This window comes from Babylonia areolata, chromosome 22, assembly GCF_041734735.1.
Source record: "Babylonia areolata isolate BAREFJ2019XMU chromosome 22, ASM4173473v1, whole genome shotgun sequence".
NCBI lineage: Eukaryota > Metazoa > Mollusca > Gastropoda > Neogastropoda > Buccinidae > Babylonia > Babylonia areolata.
Genome location: NC_134897.1, coordinates 29,651,399 through 29,667,174, shown reverse-complemented (window position 1 = coordinate 29,667,174; position 15,776 = coordinate 29,651,399). Strand labels below are relative to the sequence as shown.

Below are 15,776 nucleotides of genomic sequence, written 5' to 3'. Positions count from 1 at the left end.
TTGGGGCATTAAGGATGCATGATACATGACTATAGCTTCTAAATAACTTATATGATCTTTTGTTACCACTGTGGGTGGTTACTTCACCAGGGGATAGTTTTGTTTTGTTTGTTTGTTTGTTTTGTTGTTGTTGTTGTTGTTTGTTCTTGTTTTTGCATATATGCTGAATAATGAAGTCCTGTACAGTTTTTGCATAGACCATAAACTAGTTTTGAAAGTTATTGCACTCTAAATCCAATTCCAATCTCAATATTTCTATCACATACTAATAAGTGATATGGCATCTTTTTATGTTAGAATGACAGTAACTAAGTGATTCACTGAATATGTATATGTGTTTGCTGTCTTGCAGGTACCTGGATTCATCACAATCACTAGCTAGAGAAACCAACATTGACTTGAGTCGCTATGAAGTCTGTGATAACATTGACCTGGAAACTATACTCATGGAGTATGAGTCCTACTACTACGTCAAGTTTGCCAAATACCCAAAGCTGACCAAGAAGTTGACTCAGAGTGGTAGGTAACATGTTTTGCTTTTAAATGTTTTTTCTTTTTTTCTTTCTTAAGAAGAGTATTAGGTGGGAGGAAGGCAGGTTGTGTAAAGGAGATAAAGGGGAACATCATTCAACAACCTCTCCCCTCTTCTTATTTTCAGTATTGCCTGCGTTTAGTTCTGATACCTACTTTTACTATCTTGGTTAACTTAAGTTATAGAACTTATACCCATTACCCATGTGTAGCAGTTCCAAAACCAACAAGAGTACACCTTGGCAGAACCTCTTTGGCCTTGGACTTGTGATCCAGTGTACAGCAGTGGTCAGGGTTCGAGGCCCTGTTTTGCCATGGTGTTATGCCCTTAGGAAAGGCACTTTTCTCTGATTTTTCTCACGCCACCCAGGTGTTGATGGGTACCTGACTTTGGTTGGGGAGGTTAAAATGGTGGAAGGAGAGGATTGTGCTCTGCCTTCATACACAGAGCTCTAGATACAGTGGATATGAATTCACTGCCGTGATGGTTGTAAAAAGCCATGGGACCTTGAACCTTGAACATGTTAAAACCAGCAATCCTTAAGAAGTTAGCAGTGTCAGCTCCCAGTAAGCTTTCCCATTCCTTCCCCCTTTGACCACCCAGAGAAAACGTTGAATTGTTACCAAACCATGTGGATGGTGTTCAGCCAAACATCTTTTCTTTGTTCAACATTTGCTAGGCACTATTTGACCATCTGCTTCTGATAATGGAAATAAGCAACATGAAATCTGATGGAATGTTAAGCATGAGATAATGATGACAGTCATTTTAGTCACAGCACCTTTGTAAAGCAGAGAGTGGAAATCACAGTTATGGTCAGCATGATAGCTGATGCCCTTTGCCTGATTGACTAAGAGAGTTCATTTTACAGGAATAACTGTGCTTTGGAGATGAAGTTGATCTGGACTGACACTACACTGTGTATATGTCTTTGTGTTGAGTATTACATGTCATATTCAATATTAATATCAGGTGAGGCTTGGCTTTCACAGGCACTTGCTGAGAAAGGGAATGTGAATGAAACTATGAATTATGAGTATGTAACAGATTATGTTTAATGCATTCATGTAATGGATTACTTTTAAATCTCCCTCTCTCTCTCTCTCTCTCTATCTATCTATCTCTCTTCTCTCTCTCATAGCTCTCTCTTATTCCCTCTTCTGTCCAGCATCCACTTGTGCATGCATAGGCTTGTCAGTGACATGACTTACAACCTTACCTCTATGAATATTGTGTATATGATATTGTTTCAGTTTGTCAGTTTATTATAATCTTTTTTTTCATATTTTTCTTGTTAGCATACATGATTGGTGACAGTGATTAGGTTTACTTTTCTGTCCTTTCAGGTTTGCCAGGTATCAAAAGTAAATGTTTGTTCCAAAAGCGGTGGTTTCAGAGTGTGTGTGTGTGTGTGCTGGTTTTTTCCCCCCATAATTATTCTATTCTAACCCATTCACTTGATTCGGTCTGCTGTGCTTCATATATAATTCATAATTTCCATTATTGGAGTGGTGTGGTTACTGGTTAGTCTGCGTAACATGTCTGATGGTAGATATTTAAAGCTGATGTCCAGTGAGATTTTGGATAACAAATAACTAGCAAATGACATTTTTTCATCGAGCCAGTTTCCATTCTCCTTTAACAATGGTGAATAGATGAATAGACAAATAACTGAATTTATTTCTTAGTAATGAATAAAAACATTATAAAGCTATAAGGTATGTGAACAAACCTGACTACATAGTAAATAATTATGTAACTGCTAATTTTGTCCTTAGCCAGGTTTTCATTTCCCTTTAACAATAGGAAATAAATGAATAGACTTGTCTTGATTTAGTCCCTGACTAAAGGATTGTGGCGAGTTAGGGATGGCAAATGCAACTGTTTCAAAGATGACTTCTCCCACACACCACCCCTCATTAATCATTTCATTTGCATGACATGCCTGAGAGACAAAGAATTTGCATTAGTTTCATTTACGCCCACCTGACCATTTGAATGATTTAGTCATATTGAAAGTGAAATTCAGCCATCAATATATATGTAATAGTAGTAGACCAGTAGTCAGATTCTTAGAGTTCCAGTTCTAACTTATGATTGGTGATCTTACTTGTGTTATTAATGATTAGTTAAAAGTGTAGTAGTGTAAAAGGAGAAAACCTAGATTTGAATGGCAAGAACCGAGTTTTTATTGAAGAAAACTGATTTTTAGAATGCTGGCACTGTATGATTATATTTATAAACTAGTTGTTTATGGGTTGTTGTTTTTCACACCATTCACTTCTTTTGTGCAGTTGTGTTTCTGGTTCAGACTTCACTGATTTAAGTTTTATGTGACTGTTATATGTATGTTAATCTCTCTTCATCCTCCCCTTCCAGTCCTTTAGCTCTGTTGAAATGAAGAAGAAAAACAAATGAATTATGAATATAAGAATTGAAATAACATGTTAAAAATACATCACATAGTCATTTAGCATTCTCTGCCTGCCTGCCTGCCTGCCTGCCTGCCCCTCTCTCTCTCTCTCTCTCTCTCATGTTTGTTATACTCATGTGACTGTAAGTGAAAGATGATTAAGCAAATAATAGCAACTTTAGTAACACATCAGATGAATACCAGTAGAAGTGTACGTCTCTATAGTTTTGTTTTCTTCCTCGCACAACCCCCCTCTGTTACACTCCTCCCGTGTTTAAAAAAACAAAAGTTATGCTTGTTGACAACTTGCTCAGATCTGCTCCCCCTCTCCATGTACTTTCCCCCCCTCCCATCCTTGTCTCTTTCCTCTTCTCCACTATAGCTAAAACTAGAAAGGTGGCCCCTGAATGAAGACAGCTTCTCTGTGCAAATATTTACCCAAAACTTGTCGGCTGGGGGTGTGTGTGGGGGGGGGGGGATCTGTTAGATCCTGGTTCTTGTACAAACTCAAGCTTGTTTAATCAATTGTAAAAAGGTGGGGAGGGGGGGGGGGGTTAGGGGTAGAAGGAGAAGAAGGAAGAAGACTGAAGAGGTAGGATAACAGGCAGAGGATTGGTGCACAATCCACTCTCTCCTCGTACCACAGCAGGGTCTTTTAGTAAGATGAATTGAGATGTTTATTTCTCTAACTTAACAGCACTTAGCAGCACATCCTAACTCAGCAGCACATCCTGACTTTGCAGTTAGCAGCTAGCAGTTAGGAGCAGCTAGCATTTAGCAGCACACCTGGAGCACATACAAAAACCAAAACCCAGGTCAAAACAATACCAAAACATATGCTAAACATCATTGCCATGAAAGGCTAGAATAACATGCAAACATCAATATGTCGTCAGAATGATTCAAACACACACTCAAAAATATAACCTTTCGCCATGTACGCAAATGTATATACTCTCCTCAAAGGAATCCATGTAGAATACAGAAGCTCCATTTACTTTAGCTTATTCTCAACCAACAGTTAATGACATAAAATATTGTACGAAATATATGACTAATACAAACTGTGCACCAAACATGTCACTGACTAAAATACAAACTCTTAGTGTTCATAACCACAGTTAAACTACCGTACAAAAATAACTGTTTACAAAGTACCGAACATATCTTCCCTTTTTATCTACAAAGTATCTCACTGGTAATCATAGTACCAAGTAAATTGTCTCTGGTAAAATATTTAGCAACCTGTGTGCACCAGCATAGGACTGACTCTCAGTGGTCTCAAATCTTTTAAACACATTACAAGTATGTGTTGTCCCACTGGCGTTTAACACATGACTACAGCACATGGGGATCACAACTACCAACTAGTCAAACATGTCTCCATAACAGTTTGCTGTATCACCCTGGTGCACACACACACACACACACACACACACACACACACACACACATGGAATATCCTCCACACACAGTTAGCCGGTATATTTGTTCACCTTAAATATAACGTCACCACCTAACATACAAACAGGTAGGTAATATCTCACTCCATGAGCAACGTAACAAAACATTCTGTTCTACATACAGATACTACACACAATTATCATCTTTATAGCGTCTCATAACACAATTAATACTTACATTGTTCCCACAGTAGGTCAACAACTGATACACAATCGACGTATCACTGAACATTGTCATTTTGCGAGCCAAGATACAACACCAATAAAACCAAAACATGATATCAAAACATCATACCATAATACCCATAGCAAAATAGCATGACAAGGGGTGAGGGGGGGGGGGGATACTCAAAGACTCAATCCAGTATTTCCATTCAGCAAGTATTGGCTACATTTTATCCCTTAACCACTTTTCTTTCACTCAACAAGTAACACACATACTGGCTGTACTCTGACACAACTCATGGTTTCTGAATCAAACACATGTTTGTTACACTTATAATTATGTGCAGTAGCACATCAGCTCAATGGTTCTATCAGTGTTTATGTGATAAACATCACAGTTCACTTCGTGTTCTTGTGACAGAACACAATCCCACTGGGGCAGTGTGTTAGTCACAGAACCCAATATTTGAAATCAAACATTCAACCAAGTCCAAAAAATAGATCCTAGTTAGTTCACTACTTACAGCCCTCCTGGTCAACAGATGTCTCTCTCAGTGGAACCTCAGTCTCTCAGTCTGGCTCCCTAGTTTGCTAACAACAGGGAAAAGCTGTTGCCATGTGAGCTTTGTGTTTACAGTCATGCTTTCCCAGCTGGTACAACCCAATGGGCTAATGGTCCCAACACTCTTGTCTGTGTCTGTGATTTAGAGACACGTCACCTGATTGGTTGTAAACACACTGTGTGTTTTAAATGTTGCAAACGGACACCTCTGGTTGGTCAGAAGAGGATGACCACTAGCCAGGATGCAACACACATACACTGTCCTGACCCCTACAAACACTTCAGCAGGGAAAGGGTTGGGGGAGGGATGAGGAGAGTGGGGGAGGAGGGAGTTGAAGTAGTGTCTGAGAGGCTAATTGTTTTGGCTATGGTAGACTGTGAGGTGACTGCAAGTGGATCAACAACAGAGCAGGCATGTGGGCTTAGCAGAGGAGGAGAGGGCTGGGAGAGAGGGAAGGTGGGGGTGGAAAGGGAAGGGACTTCCAGTGACCAAGTCTCAAGTGGTGGAAGAGTGGGGATGGGGGGGGGGGGAGAGTAGGGGGCAGGTGGTAAACAAGGGGTAGGTGTATTCTGGCTTGGGGATGCCACAACCCAACCATAACCAGACACTGTAACACAATGTTTTCAGAATATAATCCAGTGCAATTGCCATGATCAAAAACCTTTATTTTATGGGAGTTTGGTTAGATCATTTAAATTCTGTATTTAAAAAAAAGAAGAAGGTAAAAATAGTTTTTAAAGATAGGACAAGAAGCTTCAGCTGAAAGCATATTAAATTGTAGATTGTTTTCCCTTCATCTTCATTGATACCCAGACATTCCCCCTTGTGTGGCAGTCCTGCTCAGTCGCCTGCATTGCAATCCTGGCCTATTATATACATATATATTTGTAGCTTGTGATGTATCTTTCAGTCCTTTCCCACAGTATCATGCTTGCAGCCTGACAGGATTTATAGCAGAAAAGCAGTTCAGTGAGACTTTGGTTTGAGTGGCTAAAGCGCCTATGCTATACATATGTTATCAAGCTCCTGCGTGTTTATAATCACTACCATAATCTGGCGTTGTTGTTAAAAAAAAATTTTTTTAAGTGCCAAGAAATAGAATGCCCATTCACAATCACAGGTTGTCTCTTTCTTTGACCAGAGTCTGTCTAAAAAATCTTCCGTCACAAATTTTACGCTGGTGTTTCGTGTGTATGTGTGTGCTTAAAGTTTTATGGTTTGGGGAAAACATTTTTTCCTTTCTTTCTTTTGAAAGATATGTGCCAACACTGTTGATAATGGTTTTTGTTGGTTTTGTTTTATTTTGTTTTTGAATGTCTGAATAAATAACCAGCAGTTCTGTAGGAGAAAAAGAATAATCTTTGTTGGAATTCTGAATATGGGTGATTTGCATTTGTCCTTTCCTCCCTTTGTCCTTGACACCTGAATTAATTTAAACTTTTCTTCCACACACACTCACATGCATATTTTGGACTTTGCACAGTATGCTCCTTGTATGATCACTTCTGCTGCAGAGTATAATTATCTTGTTTGTTGTGTTATTTCAGATGCTTCGGTGCTTTCTCAGGGTCTGTATCTCCAGTATACTGAGATCTTTTATAGCTGGGTCTTCTTAAAGCATTTTTTCTTCTTCTTTTTTTCTACTTCTTTTTTGTTGTTGTTGTTGTTAATAATCTTTTTATCTTTTTATGCCTTTATTCTGGTTTGGAATTTGGATTTATTTTCAGTTGTGTGTGTGTGTGTGTGTGTGTGTGTGTGTGGATATGCGTGTTTGTATGTGAGACTGTGCATGTGAGTGTATATACTTTAGTGTTTGTGTGTCTCTCTCAGATATGTGGAGTGATGGCATAGAGGTAACGTGTCCACCTAGGAAGTGAGAGAATCTGAGCGCACTGGTTTGAATCATGGCTGAGCCGCCAATATTTTCTCCCCTCCACTAGACCTTGAGTGGTGGTCTGGACGCTAGTCATTCAGATGAGATGATAAACTGAGGTCCCATGTGCAGCATGCACGTAGCACATATAAAAGAACCCACGGCAACAAAAGGGTTGTTCCTGGCAAAATTCTGTAGGAAAATCCACTTCAATAGGAAAAACAAATAAAACCGCACGCTGGAAAAAATACCCCCAAAAATGGGTGGTGCTGTTGTGTGGCAATGCACTCTCCCTGGGGAGAGCAGCCCGAATTTCACACAGAGAAATCTGTTGTGATAAAAAGAAATACAAATACAAATAACTCAGGTCACTATGTTGTTTAAAAAAAAAAAATTAAAAAAAAGTCTCTTTATAGTTTTCAACAGCAAGAAGCCTGAATCTAAGTTGCCTGAATCACTTGAATAAACTTGTTTGCATCAAATTTGTTCCAAACATTTTACAGTTTTAATGGCAGAAGTCTGTTGGTATTTTAAGCTTGGATTTATTTTCTTCGTGTGACATGTGGCTGCTTCTCTGTGAGGCGTGATTTATAAGCATTTTTGGTTTGTATTAGTTAAGTATGGAAGTAGACTAAAATTTGTTTCATTCTCACTCCAAATACAACATGACTGCATGTGGAAGGGGGTGGAGGAAGGGACAAGCTCTGTAGCTTTTTCCCCTTTCTTCTGTGCTGTCAAAGGACTTGAATACACATTGGGAATGTAGCGTGAATGCATGAAAGTTCTATGATTCAGTGTGCAGGTGTCAAGTATGGTTGGTCCATCATGACCAGTGAGCCATGGACACAAGCTTTGAACTGATTGTTCAGCTGACAAGGAGTCCGACAATGGCCCATTGGATTTGTTGGGGGTTGGGCATGGGGGAGTCGGGATTCAAACTGTATGTCCCCTATTTACTGTAGTATCTATACTAATATGCATTTAAACAGTTTGCCACATGATTGAATTGAAGTCAGTGTGTCAGAAAAAGAATTAGTCGGTTGTCGGAAAGATCTGATACAGCACACAAATACATGCACACACAGGCACACACACACATGCATGTATGAACACACTTACACTCACACATGCACACCATTGGTTACCATGTAGTGTGTTGCTCAATGAAGAGATTGAGACTGGCATGAGTACATATGGGTTTAGATAAAGATATATGTGTTCATATGTTCTGCTGCATTGCACACGCGCACTCGCATGTATGCGTGCGCGCGCGCACACACACACACACACACACACACACACTTACAAATGTACACATATACAAATATACAAAAATGTGTACATTGTACTGCACAAAGGGAGAGTTTTCAGAAAGTTAGTGTTGGAGAACAGTCTCAACTCTTTTTTTTTTTCTTCTTCTTTTTTAAGGTCATTGTTTTCTCAGTGAACCCTAACACACAGTAGAACAACAGATATACATCATTTTGGCTTCTCACAAGTATCTCTGTCCTGAATGAAAGAGTCATTGTTTCTCTTGGAGACTGACTTCGTTTGTTTTGATAACATCTCTGTATAATATTATCATCATTTTATCATTCGTTGGATGACTGTCTTTTGGTTTCTACAGAAGGCAGATCTGTTGCTTTTTGTTTGGCACAAATTAAAAAATGGCGGTGTGGGTTGGGGTGGGAATGGGATAATCAGTGTGATATTAGTAAACAGTATTTTGGGTAATTTTGTGCATACAGATATATATAGAGATATGTATATGTGTGTGTGTATATATATATATATATTTTTTTTTTTTTTTTTTTTTGAGAGAGAGAGATATATATATACAGTATTTTGGGGTAATTGTGTGCATCTCTCTCTCTCTCTCTCTCTCTCTCTATATATATATATATATATATATATATATATGTGTGTGTGTGTGTGTGTGTGTGTGTGTGATAAGGTTTTGTTCAGAAGTGTATAATATTTTACCAAGTTGTATTTCTTTTGTTTCTGGTTTGTTTTGTTTGTTTGTTTGTTTGTTTTGCTTTACCCATTTCAGTGTAAGAAAGTGAATCCATTTTATTCTATCAATCTAGTACAACATTCATGTCACATCACAGTTTTTTTTATGTGAAGTTAAGGCTCTATGCTTAGAGAAAACCTGTTGCCATAATGTGGCTCCACCGTTTTTGTTTCTGTCAACCCATGCATATCTGTTTATCTATACAAAATGATTTTTGTTGTTGTTTTTTTTGTGTGGACAATTCTGCCAGAGACAGTCTCTCGTAGCCATGGGTTCTTTCACAGGTGCTACGTGTGCACAGAATCCTTGTTACTTGTCTTGAGTGAAAGACTAGCACCCAAGCCACCCCAGAAGGTCTGGTAGAGGTGGAAAGAAGTTTTAGTTTGTTTCTTTGGTGGTGGCATTATATCCAGAGACACCTTTATTTATAATCAATCTGATGTTTTGGGTGTAATGGCGTGTCATGACATGGTGAAATATGAAGTGACAAGGCATGCTTTAGCAAGGCATAGAATGGCATGAGATGAATCTGCATGTGTCACTGTATGTGGATGCATTGTATCAAGTGATGCAAGGTGAGCTAATAAAGTGATTCTGCTTATGATGTGATGTGAGGCAAGAAAGACTTAGAAAATAAATGAGACCTTACATAGTATGTCTGTTAGTAATCGCATTATGTCACCCATGTTACATGCTCTAGCATGACATGTTATAATGTGATATATATATATATATATATATATATATATATATAAAGGAAACTATTTACTTTGTTTTGTTAGAATGTGACATGAAATAATATATTGTAATAATTTTCTTAAAGTAATTTATTTTGTTAGAATAAGATGTGATGCAATAGAGGGCATATATGTCTTTGTGCTTTGAACCAAAATTGAAGCCTTCATGATCAGGCACTGGACTGTGCCCCTCTGAATTGTAAGAAGTGCAAAAGTGCTTTGGTCGTCCAAATCATGTGTTTAAGACATAGAAGGAGTAATAATGTCACAACAATTGATAAAACCTCTGAGAAATACTCATGCACGCGCACACAAACACACATACGTGCAAACACACACACACACATGTGCGTGAACACACATACACACACACACACATGTGAGTACAATGTACTGACATGAGAACTGAGAAATATTAATCCACACATCAACATAGGATAAGAAAAACAAATAAAATTACACGCAGGAAAAAATACAAAAAAAACATGGGTGGCGCTGTAGTGTAGCGACGAGCTCTCTCTGGGGAGAGCAACCCGAATTTCAGACACAGAAATCTGATGTGATAAAAAGAAATACAAATACAAATATATGCACGTATGTACTTGCATGCTTACCAGCATGTGCATGTGCATGCGCACACACACACTCACACACATGCATGCACACGCACACATACACACACACACCCCTCTCTCTCTCTCTCTCTCTGACATACACACACCCATGAGACATAGAGGAGGGGAAAAGGATAGGGAAGAGAGATAAGAGGGTGGGTTTGGGGGGTGGGGGGGGGGAAGAGAGTGAGAGAGAGGAAGAAGAGAGAGAGAGAAAAGAGTGTGGGAGAAGAGGGCATGATTCGGAATGTGATCACGTTTCTAAGTAAACAAGCATAACCTTTGCCTGTACCATCTCTTTTCACATGTTTTTTTTCTGTCTGTCCTCCCTCTCCTCTCTGTGCCCCCCACCACCACTTCTTCTCTTTCTGTGTCCATCTCAGCTGTCCACACACCTTATTGAAAGCTGGTCTTTGGTGATGTTTTACAGCTGGGGATCGAGGGAGACTGCTGCCTGGCAAGAATACACGAGCCAACAGGTACATAGTTTTCTTTTGGTGTTACAAATTGTTTTCTTTGTTTTGTTTTGTTTTTTCCTCTTTTTACCCTAAATGACCTCAAATGCTTATTCTGACACACTTTTTTTTTTCTTTTTTTTTTTTTGGTTGGTTTTATTTTGTGTTTTGTTTTGAAGCAACTTGTCAGTACCCTTTCTGGCTATTTTTTTCATCCATCTTTCCTTACTTTTTTTTTATGTTTTGACCTCCCTTTCTCTCTCATTCCCTCTTTGAATCATTTATCTTTACATTGCATGCCTTTGCGATGTTTACAGTTTTTGTTTAACATTTCACAGAATTCTAATTCCCTCTTGAATCATTTGTCTTATTCATTGCATGTCTTTTCAACATTTGAAGTTTGTGTTTAACATTTCACAGCATTTTCGTTCCGTCTTGACTCATTTGTCTTACTCATTGCATGCCATTACAATGTTTTAGGTTTGTGCCTAACATTTCATAACATTCTCATTCTCTCTGGAATTATTTATCTTATTCATTGCATGCCTTTTACAATGTTTTAAGTGTGTGTTTAACATTTCATAGCATTCTCATTCCCTCTTGAATTGTTCATCGTATTCATTGCATGTCTTTACAAAAGTTTAGATTTGTTTTTGACATTTCATGACCAGTGTTTGTTGTCAGAAATCTGATTAAATGGCACTGATTCATCTCTTTTTTTTCTCTCTCTCTAAAAAAGGTACAGAGTGAGAGAGATTGTGTTGTACTGTTTTCTTTGTTTCACTGACCTGATCTCTCAGCTTTGGAAAAGAAATAGTTGGACTTGGAGAGACTGGAACAGTTTGTGTGTGTGTGTGTGTGTGAAAAGGGGAATGAGAACAGTTGGAGGGGATGGTTTACCTATGTTTCAGGATGATACCTGATGACTTATTGGTCTGTCTGTGACCTAAATCTCTTTTGATATTTTTCAGAAATAGAAAATGATACTATGTTGACTTAGATCTAGGTTCCCCCCCCCCCCTCCCCGTCCCCTGCCTCCCCTCTCCCCCCCTTTTTGTGTAAATAAAGGAAAGATGTATGTTGAGAAGAAAGAAACAAAAAGCAACCCCAAATACCAGTACGTTTGGAGCCATTAGTCAGCAAGTAACTGAAAATATACATGCATTTTCACTCTCGTTTATTGGCTGGTTTAATGTTTGTATTGTTAGGATCCTGGATGTAATGAAAAATGTCGAAATTTGTACATGAGATATATCAGCATTGGAAGGGAGGAGATCAACATTGGTTGATCTGTTTTTGTTTCATCAGTGTAATTTTGTTAAATCACAGTGTGTTGCATCCTTTGATAAGACAAAGACACAGCACCTACTAACCAGTTTGTCAGTGCCAGTAATTTCAAGATGGTATTGATAGCACACAATCTTAATTGGTAGCTGTTGGTTCGATGTTTGGCCATGCTTGCAAAGTGGTGTTACCCTTTGTTAGACCAGTAGGGGCCCAGAATTGTATGCTATCACCAAACGCATCAGCATTGGCTAAGACTTACATGCGTAATTGCCTTAATCAAAGGAACGATCATTTCTGCACTCGATCATTGTGTAATTGTGATAATGTTCCATGCCTTATTTTGATGAATGCATTGTTGAATTACACTGACTAATGGAAGCATTGTGGGTTTTTTTTCAAATTTGTTTCCTCATCTTCGCTTTTCTAAACTTTCTAGCCATGGTATTGCATTTATGATAAGTTAGTTTGATTGTAATTTGATGTTCAAAGGAAAATAACCCCCCTTTGGAATAAGAAAAAAAACTCCAACAAATGTTCAGTTCTGTTCCAAAAGAATATCTGTAACTTTTGTGTTGAATTAATGTGTCCAATAAAAAATTTGATAAATAAAATCAACCTTGTTATGAAAAAAAAATCTGTTTCCTTTTTGGTGAACAGTGCTGATCTACTTTATAGAATTACTCTGCATGTATGTGTATGTACGGGGGCATGTGTGCAAATATACATGTGTGCGCGCACACGTGTGTGTGAAACCATATTGTTGTGATCTCTGGTAGATTGATTGTTGTTTCTATCTTGTTTTCCCAGAAGCCCCACGTGTCCACCCACCTCTCTGTTTGTTTTATTGTGTGTTTCAACCCCCAACCCCCAGTTTTGTCAGTGTAATGATTAACACCTGTATAGTTGTTCTTTGTACGTAGTACTCTGTCTTCCAAGACAAGATGCAGCTCCAGGGGCCTTGGGCAAACAAAGTAGATATGTCACTTTTTAGCCTTGAGACTTTGTGTTTTTGTTTGGCGTTTGTTGTGCTTGAAATTCAAACCAGATTTTTTTTTTTTTTTTTTTTTTTTTTTTTTTTTAATGTTGGTTTTTCTTTTCTTTTTTTTCTTTTTTTTCCTTTTTTTTCTTTTCTTTTTTTCTGTTGTTGACGGCTTGGAGTTGTTGACTAATGATGGTGCTGACATTCCTTCTGCTGTGATGTGTACATTTTTTTGTGAATGCTGATGTATGTTCCATATTTTATGGACTATGAGGCGACACTTTGCTCCTCAACTTCGACTCTTGCACCTTATGATACGGTGCTTTGAGTGATGATTAAAATCTGTCAAAAAGCTGTCAAGATTCAAAATCATTTCAAGATTGATCTCCAAACCCAGTAGTATGATGTCTGTGGCAATGGAAAGAAATGAAATGTTCCATTAATCAGAAAAAAACCACCTCACAAGGGGTTAGAAGAGGGGTTGGAAAGGACAGATTCAAGGAAGTGGAGATCAGGTGCCATTTGCATTGCTTGGTTCTAACTTTTTGACAGTTACACATGACTAAATGCCTACGTTGACCGAACTACGCCATTGGTCAGTTCCATACTACACACAGTAGTGGGTTACGGGCCATACTAGGCTCTTCTGTCCGAGCAGTGCAACTGGCTCCAGCAGAGCAGTGAAGAAAGCAGATGGCACATTGTACAAAGAGAGTTGCGATAACGACGTCAGGGCTTAATTGTTTGAACATTGCTGCTGTGGCAACAGTGATAGGCCTGTCAAGGCTCGACTTCATGTTTATCACTTTGATGTGCACCTGACATTTTGTTGAAATTAGAAATTCCTCAAAATTATAATCCAAAGTGTCAAGTAGTCAGGAAGATATGGTATGTTTGGCTGCTCCTGTTTGTGAGATTTTTCTTTGTCATTCGTTTTTGTATGATTTTTAGACCTGGGTGTTCTTTTGTTTGCAGTTTCTGTTTCAGTATTTCGTGATTGTTCTTTTTATTTGTTTCATAAATAAGCATCAACTGATGATTATTTATGTACAGTTTTTCCTTGATTTATGTATATTTGTTAGGAGTGAGCACTACTTAGAGAGCTAGAGTGTATGGTATACTGCGAAAAAAAATTTTTTTAAGTTATTTGTTGTTGTTGCTAGTTTTAAATTAGAAACATTGTATAGTTTTGAAGAGAACAGTGTTGATTCAGGGAATAATCTGTACTATGAAATTGGAACAATACTGCACAATTAGGCAGACAGCTGTGATGAGATGGCTGTTGTTCTTGACTGTTTGCACTCGCTCAGGGTTTTACAGACATTTTCTTTTTTATCATTGAGATTAGTTGCATTTTTTTTTTTTTTTTTTTTTAATAACTTTAATGTAACGGAAAATGAAATGTGGCTGCTTAATCAATAAATGGTGAGGGGGATCGGGGGGTATGGGGGGGTTCATTGTTGTTGTTGTTTGTTTTGTTGTTTTTTTCATTTTAAATCCAATGAATTGGCCATGCAAGTAAGATGCTTCATAAAGATAAGAACACAAAGATGTCATAACCGATAAACTCAGAGGAATAAAAAGAAATTTTCAGTTGAAAGACAGTGCAGTAAATAGGTCCATTGAATCGTAAAATGAAAAATTTTATTAAGTAAAAAATGGTCCGTTAACTTCTTTCCTGCTGAGAGAACTGTCTGCAGTATCTGTTTGACTCAGTTCATGAATGATTCTACACTGGCCAGAGGTCATGTTAATGGCAGTAGCAATGGGTCGAATGATGACTGCCCACTCTTGGCAAGAAGGTTTCAGATCATCCTTGGGGGTACAATCAGAATCTGTTGGCTTAAAAAGAATAATGATAAAGTGGCAACCAAAAATTATATAAAATTGATGAAAATTTAGTGAAAAGTGTTACCAGATCCTCCTTTCCCCCAAATAGAAATGCCTAAAAGGAGAAAAGAGATATTTTAATTATATGCATGATTTGCAATGGAACACTTGGTCACAGTTGAGGTGAGAAACAAATCTGCACCATTTGCAGGCATGCAGATGCACATTTACATACACGCATACACACACACATGCAATAATGCATGCATGCACTCACAAACACATGTAACGCCCTGCCCCCCTCCTGTCCACCCCACCCCCACCCCCACACCCCCTCCACACACACACACATATACACAGACAGAACCAGGAGCATATGAACATCAGAATGTTCAGTCAATCAGACAGTCTCAGAGACATTAAGAATGTGTATCCTTCAGTGCTGCAGTGCTGGTTATAGTTCTTGTCTTATTAATCAGATTACTACCAGTTTAAAAAAAAAAAAAAAAAGGAGTGGAAAATGTGTACAAGTAACAAAACTGTATGACACAACAGTTTGAAAGCTGACTGGGAAGCTTTGTGATGTGTATGCTGTGTGCTGAGTTGGTTTGAAAGCCTAGAGTGAAATGCCATAAAGCTGTGCCATGCAGTAGTGTTTCTGTCTTTATGCTAATCACAGTCAGTTTGGGGTTATAATTGTTGCTGTGATATATATACGTCCAGTCTCAAAACTCAAGTTGTGTTCTTTGAGTTCCATGGATGGTAAACTAAGGATGTTGTTTCTGCCATTTCTTAGCATTTATCAACCTGTATTAATCTATTATTCATTGTATTTTCATCCCTCTGTA

At 38.2% G+C, this 15,776-nt stretch overlaps 1 protein-coding gene across 8 annotated transcripts in view; it reads left to right on the top strand.

Moving 5' to 3' along the window:
* Window positions 1-15,776, top strand: part of LOC143296918 (katanin p60 ATPase-containing subunit A-like 2) — a 48,585-nt gene that overhangs the window by 11,970 nt on the left and 20,839 nt on the right. For 3 of the 8 annotated variants that reach the window (XM_076608932.1, XM_076608931.1, XM_076608928.1), the window contains exons 3-6: window positions 353-519; window positions 1,879-1,896; window positions 10,808-10,856; window positions 13,040-13,090. In XM_076608932.1, the coding sequence (XP_076465047.1) occupies window positions 353-519; window positions 1,879-1,896; window positions 10,808-10,856; window positions 13,040-13,090 (285 nt within the window). The remainder of the gene's footprint in view (window positions 1-352; window positions 520-1,878; window positions 1,897-10,807; window positions 10,857-13,039; window positions 13,091-15,776) is intronic. The other 5 variants (XM_076608935.1, XM_076608933.1, XM_076608936.1 and 2 more) reach the window with 3 other exon arrangements.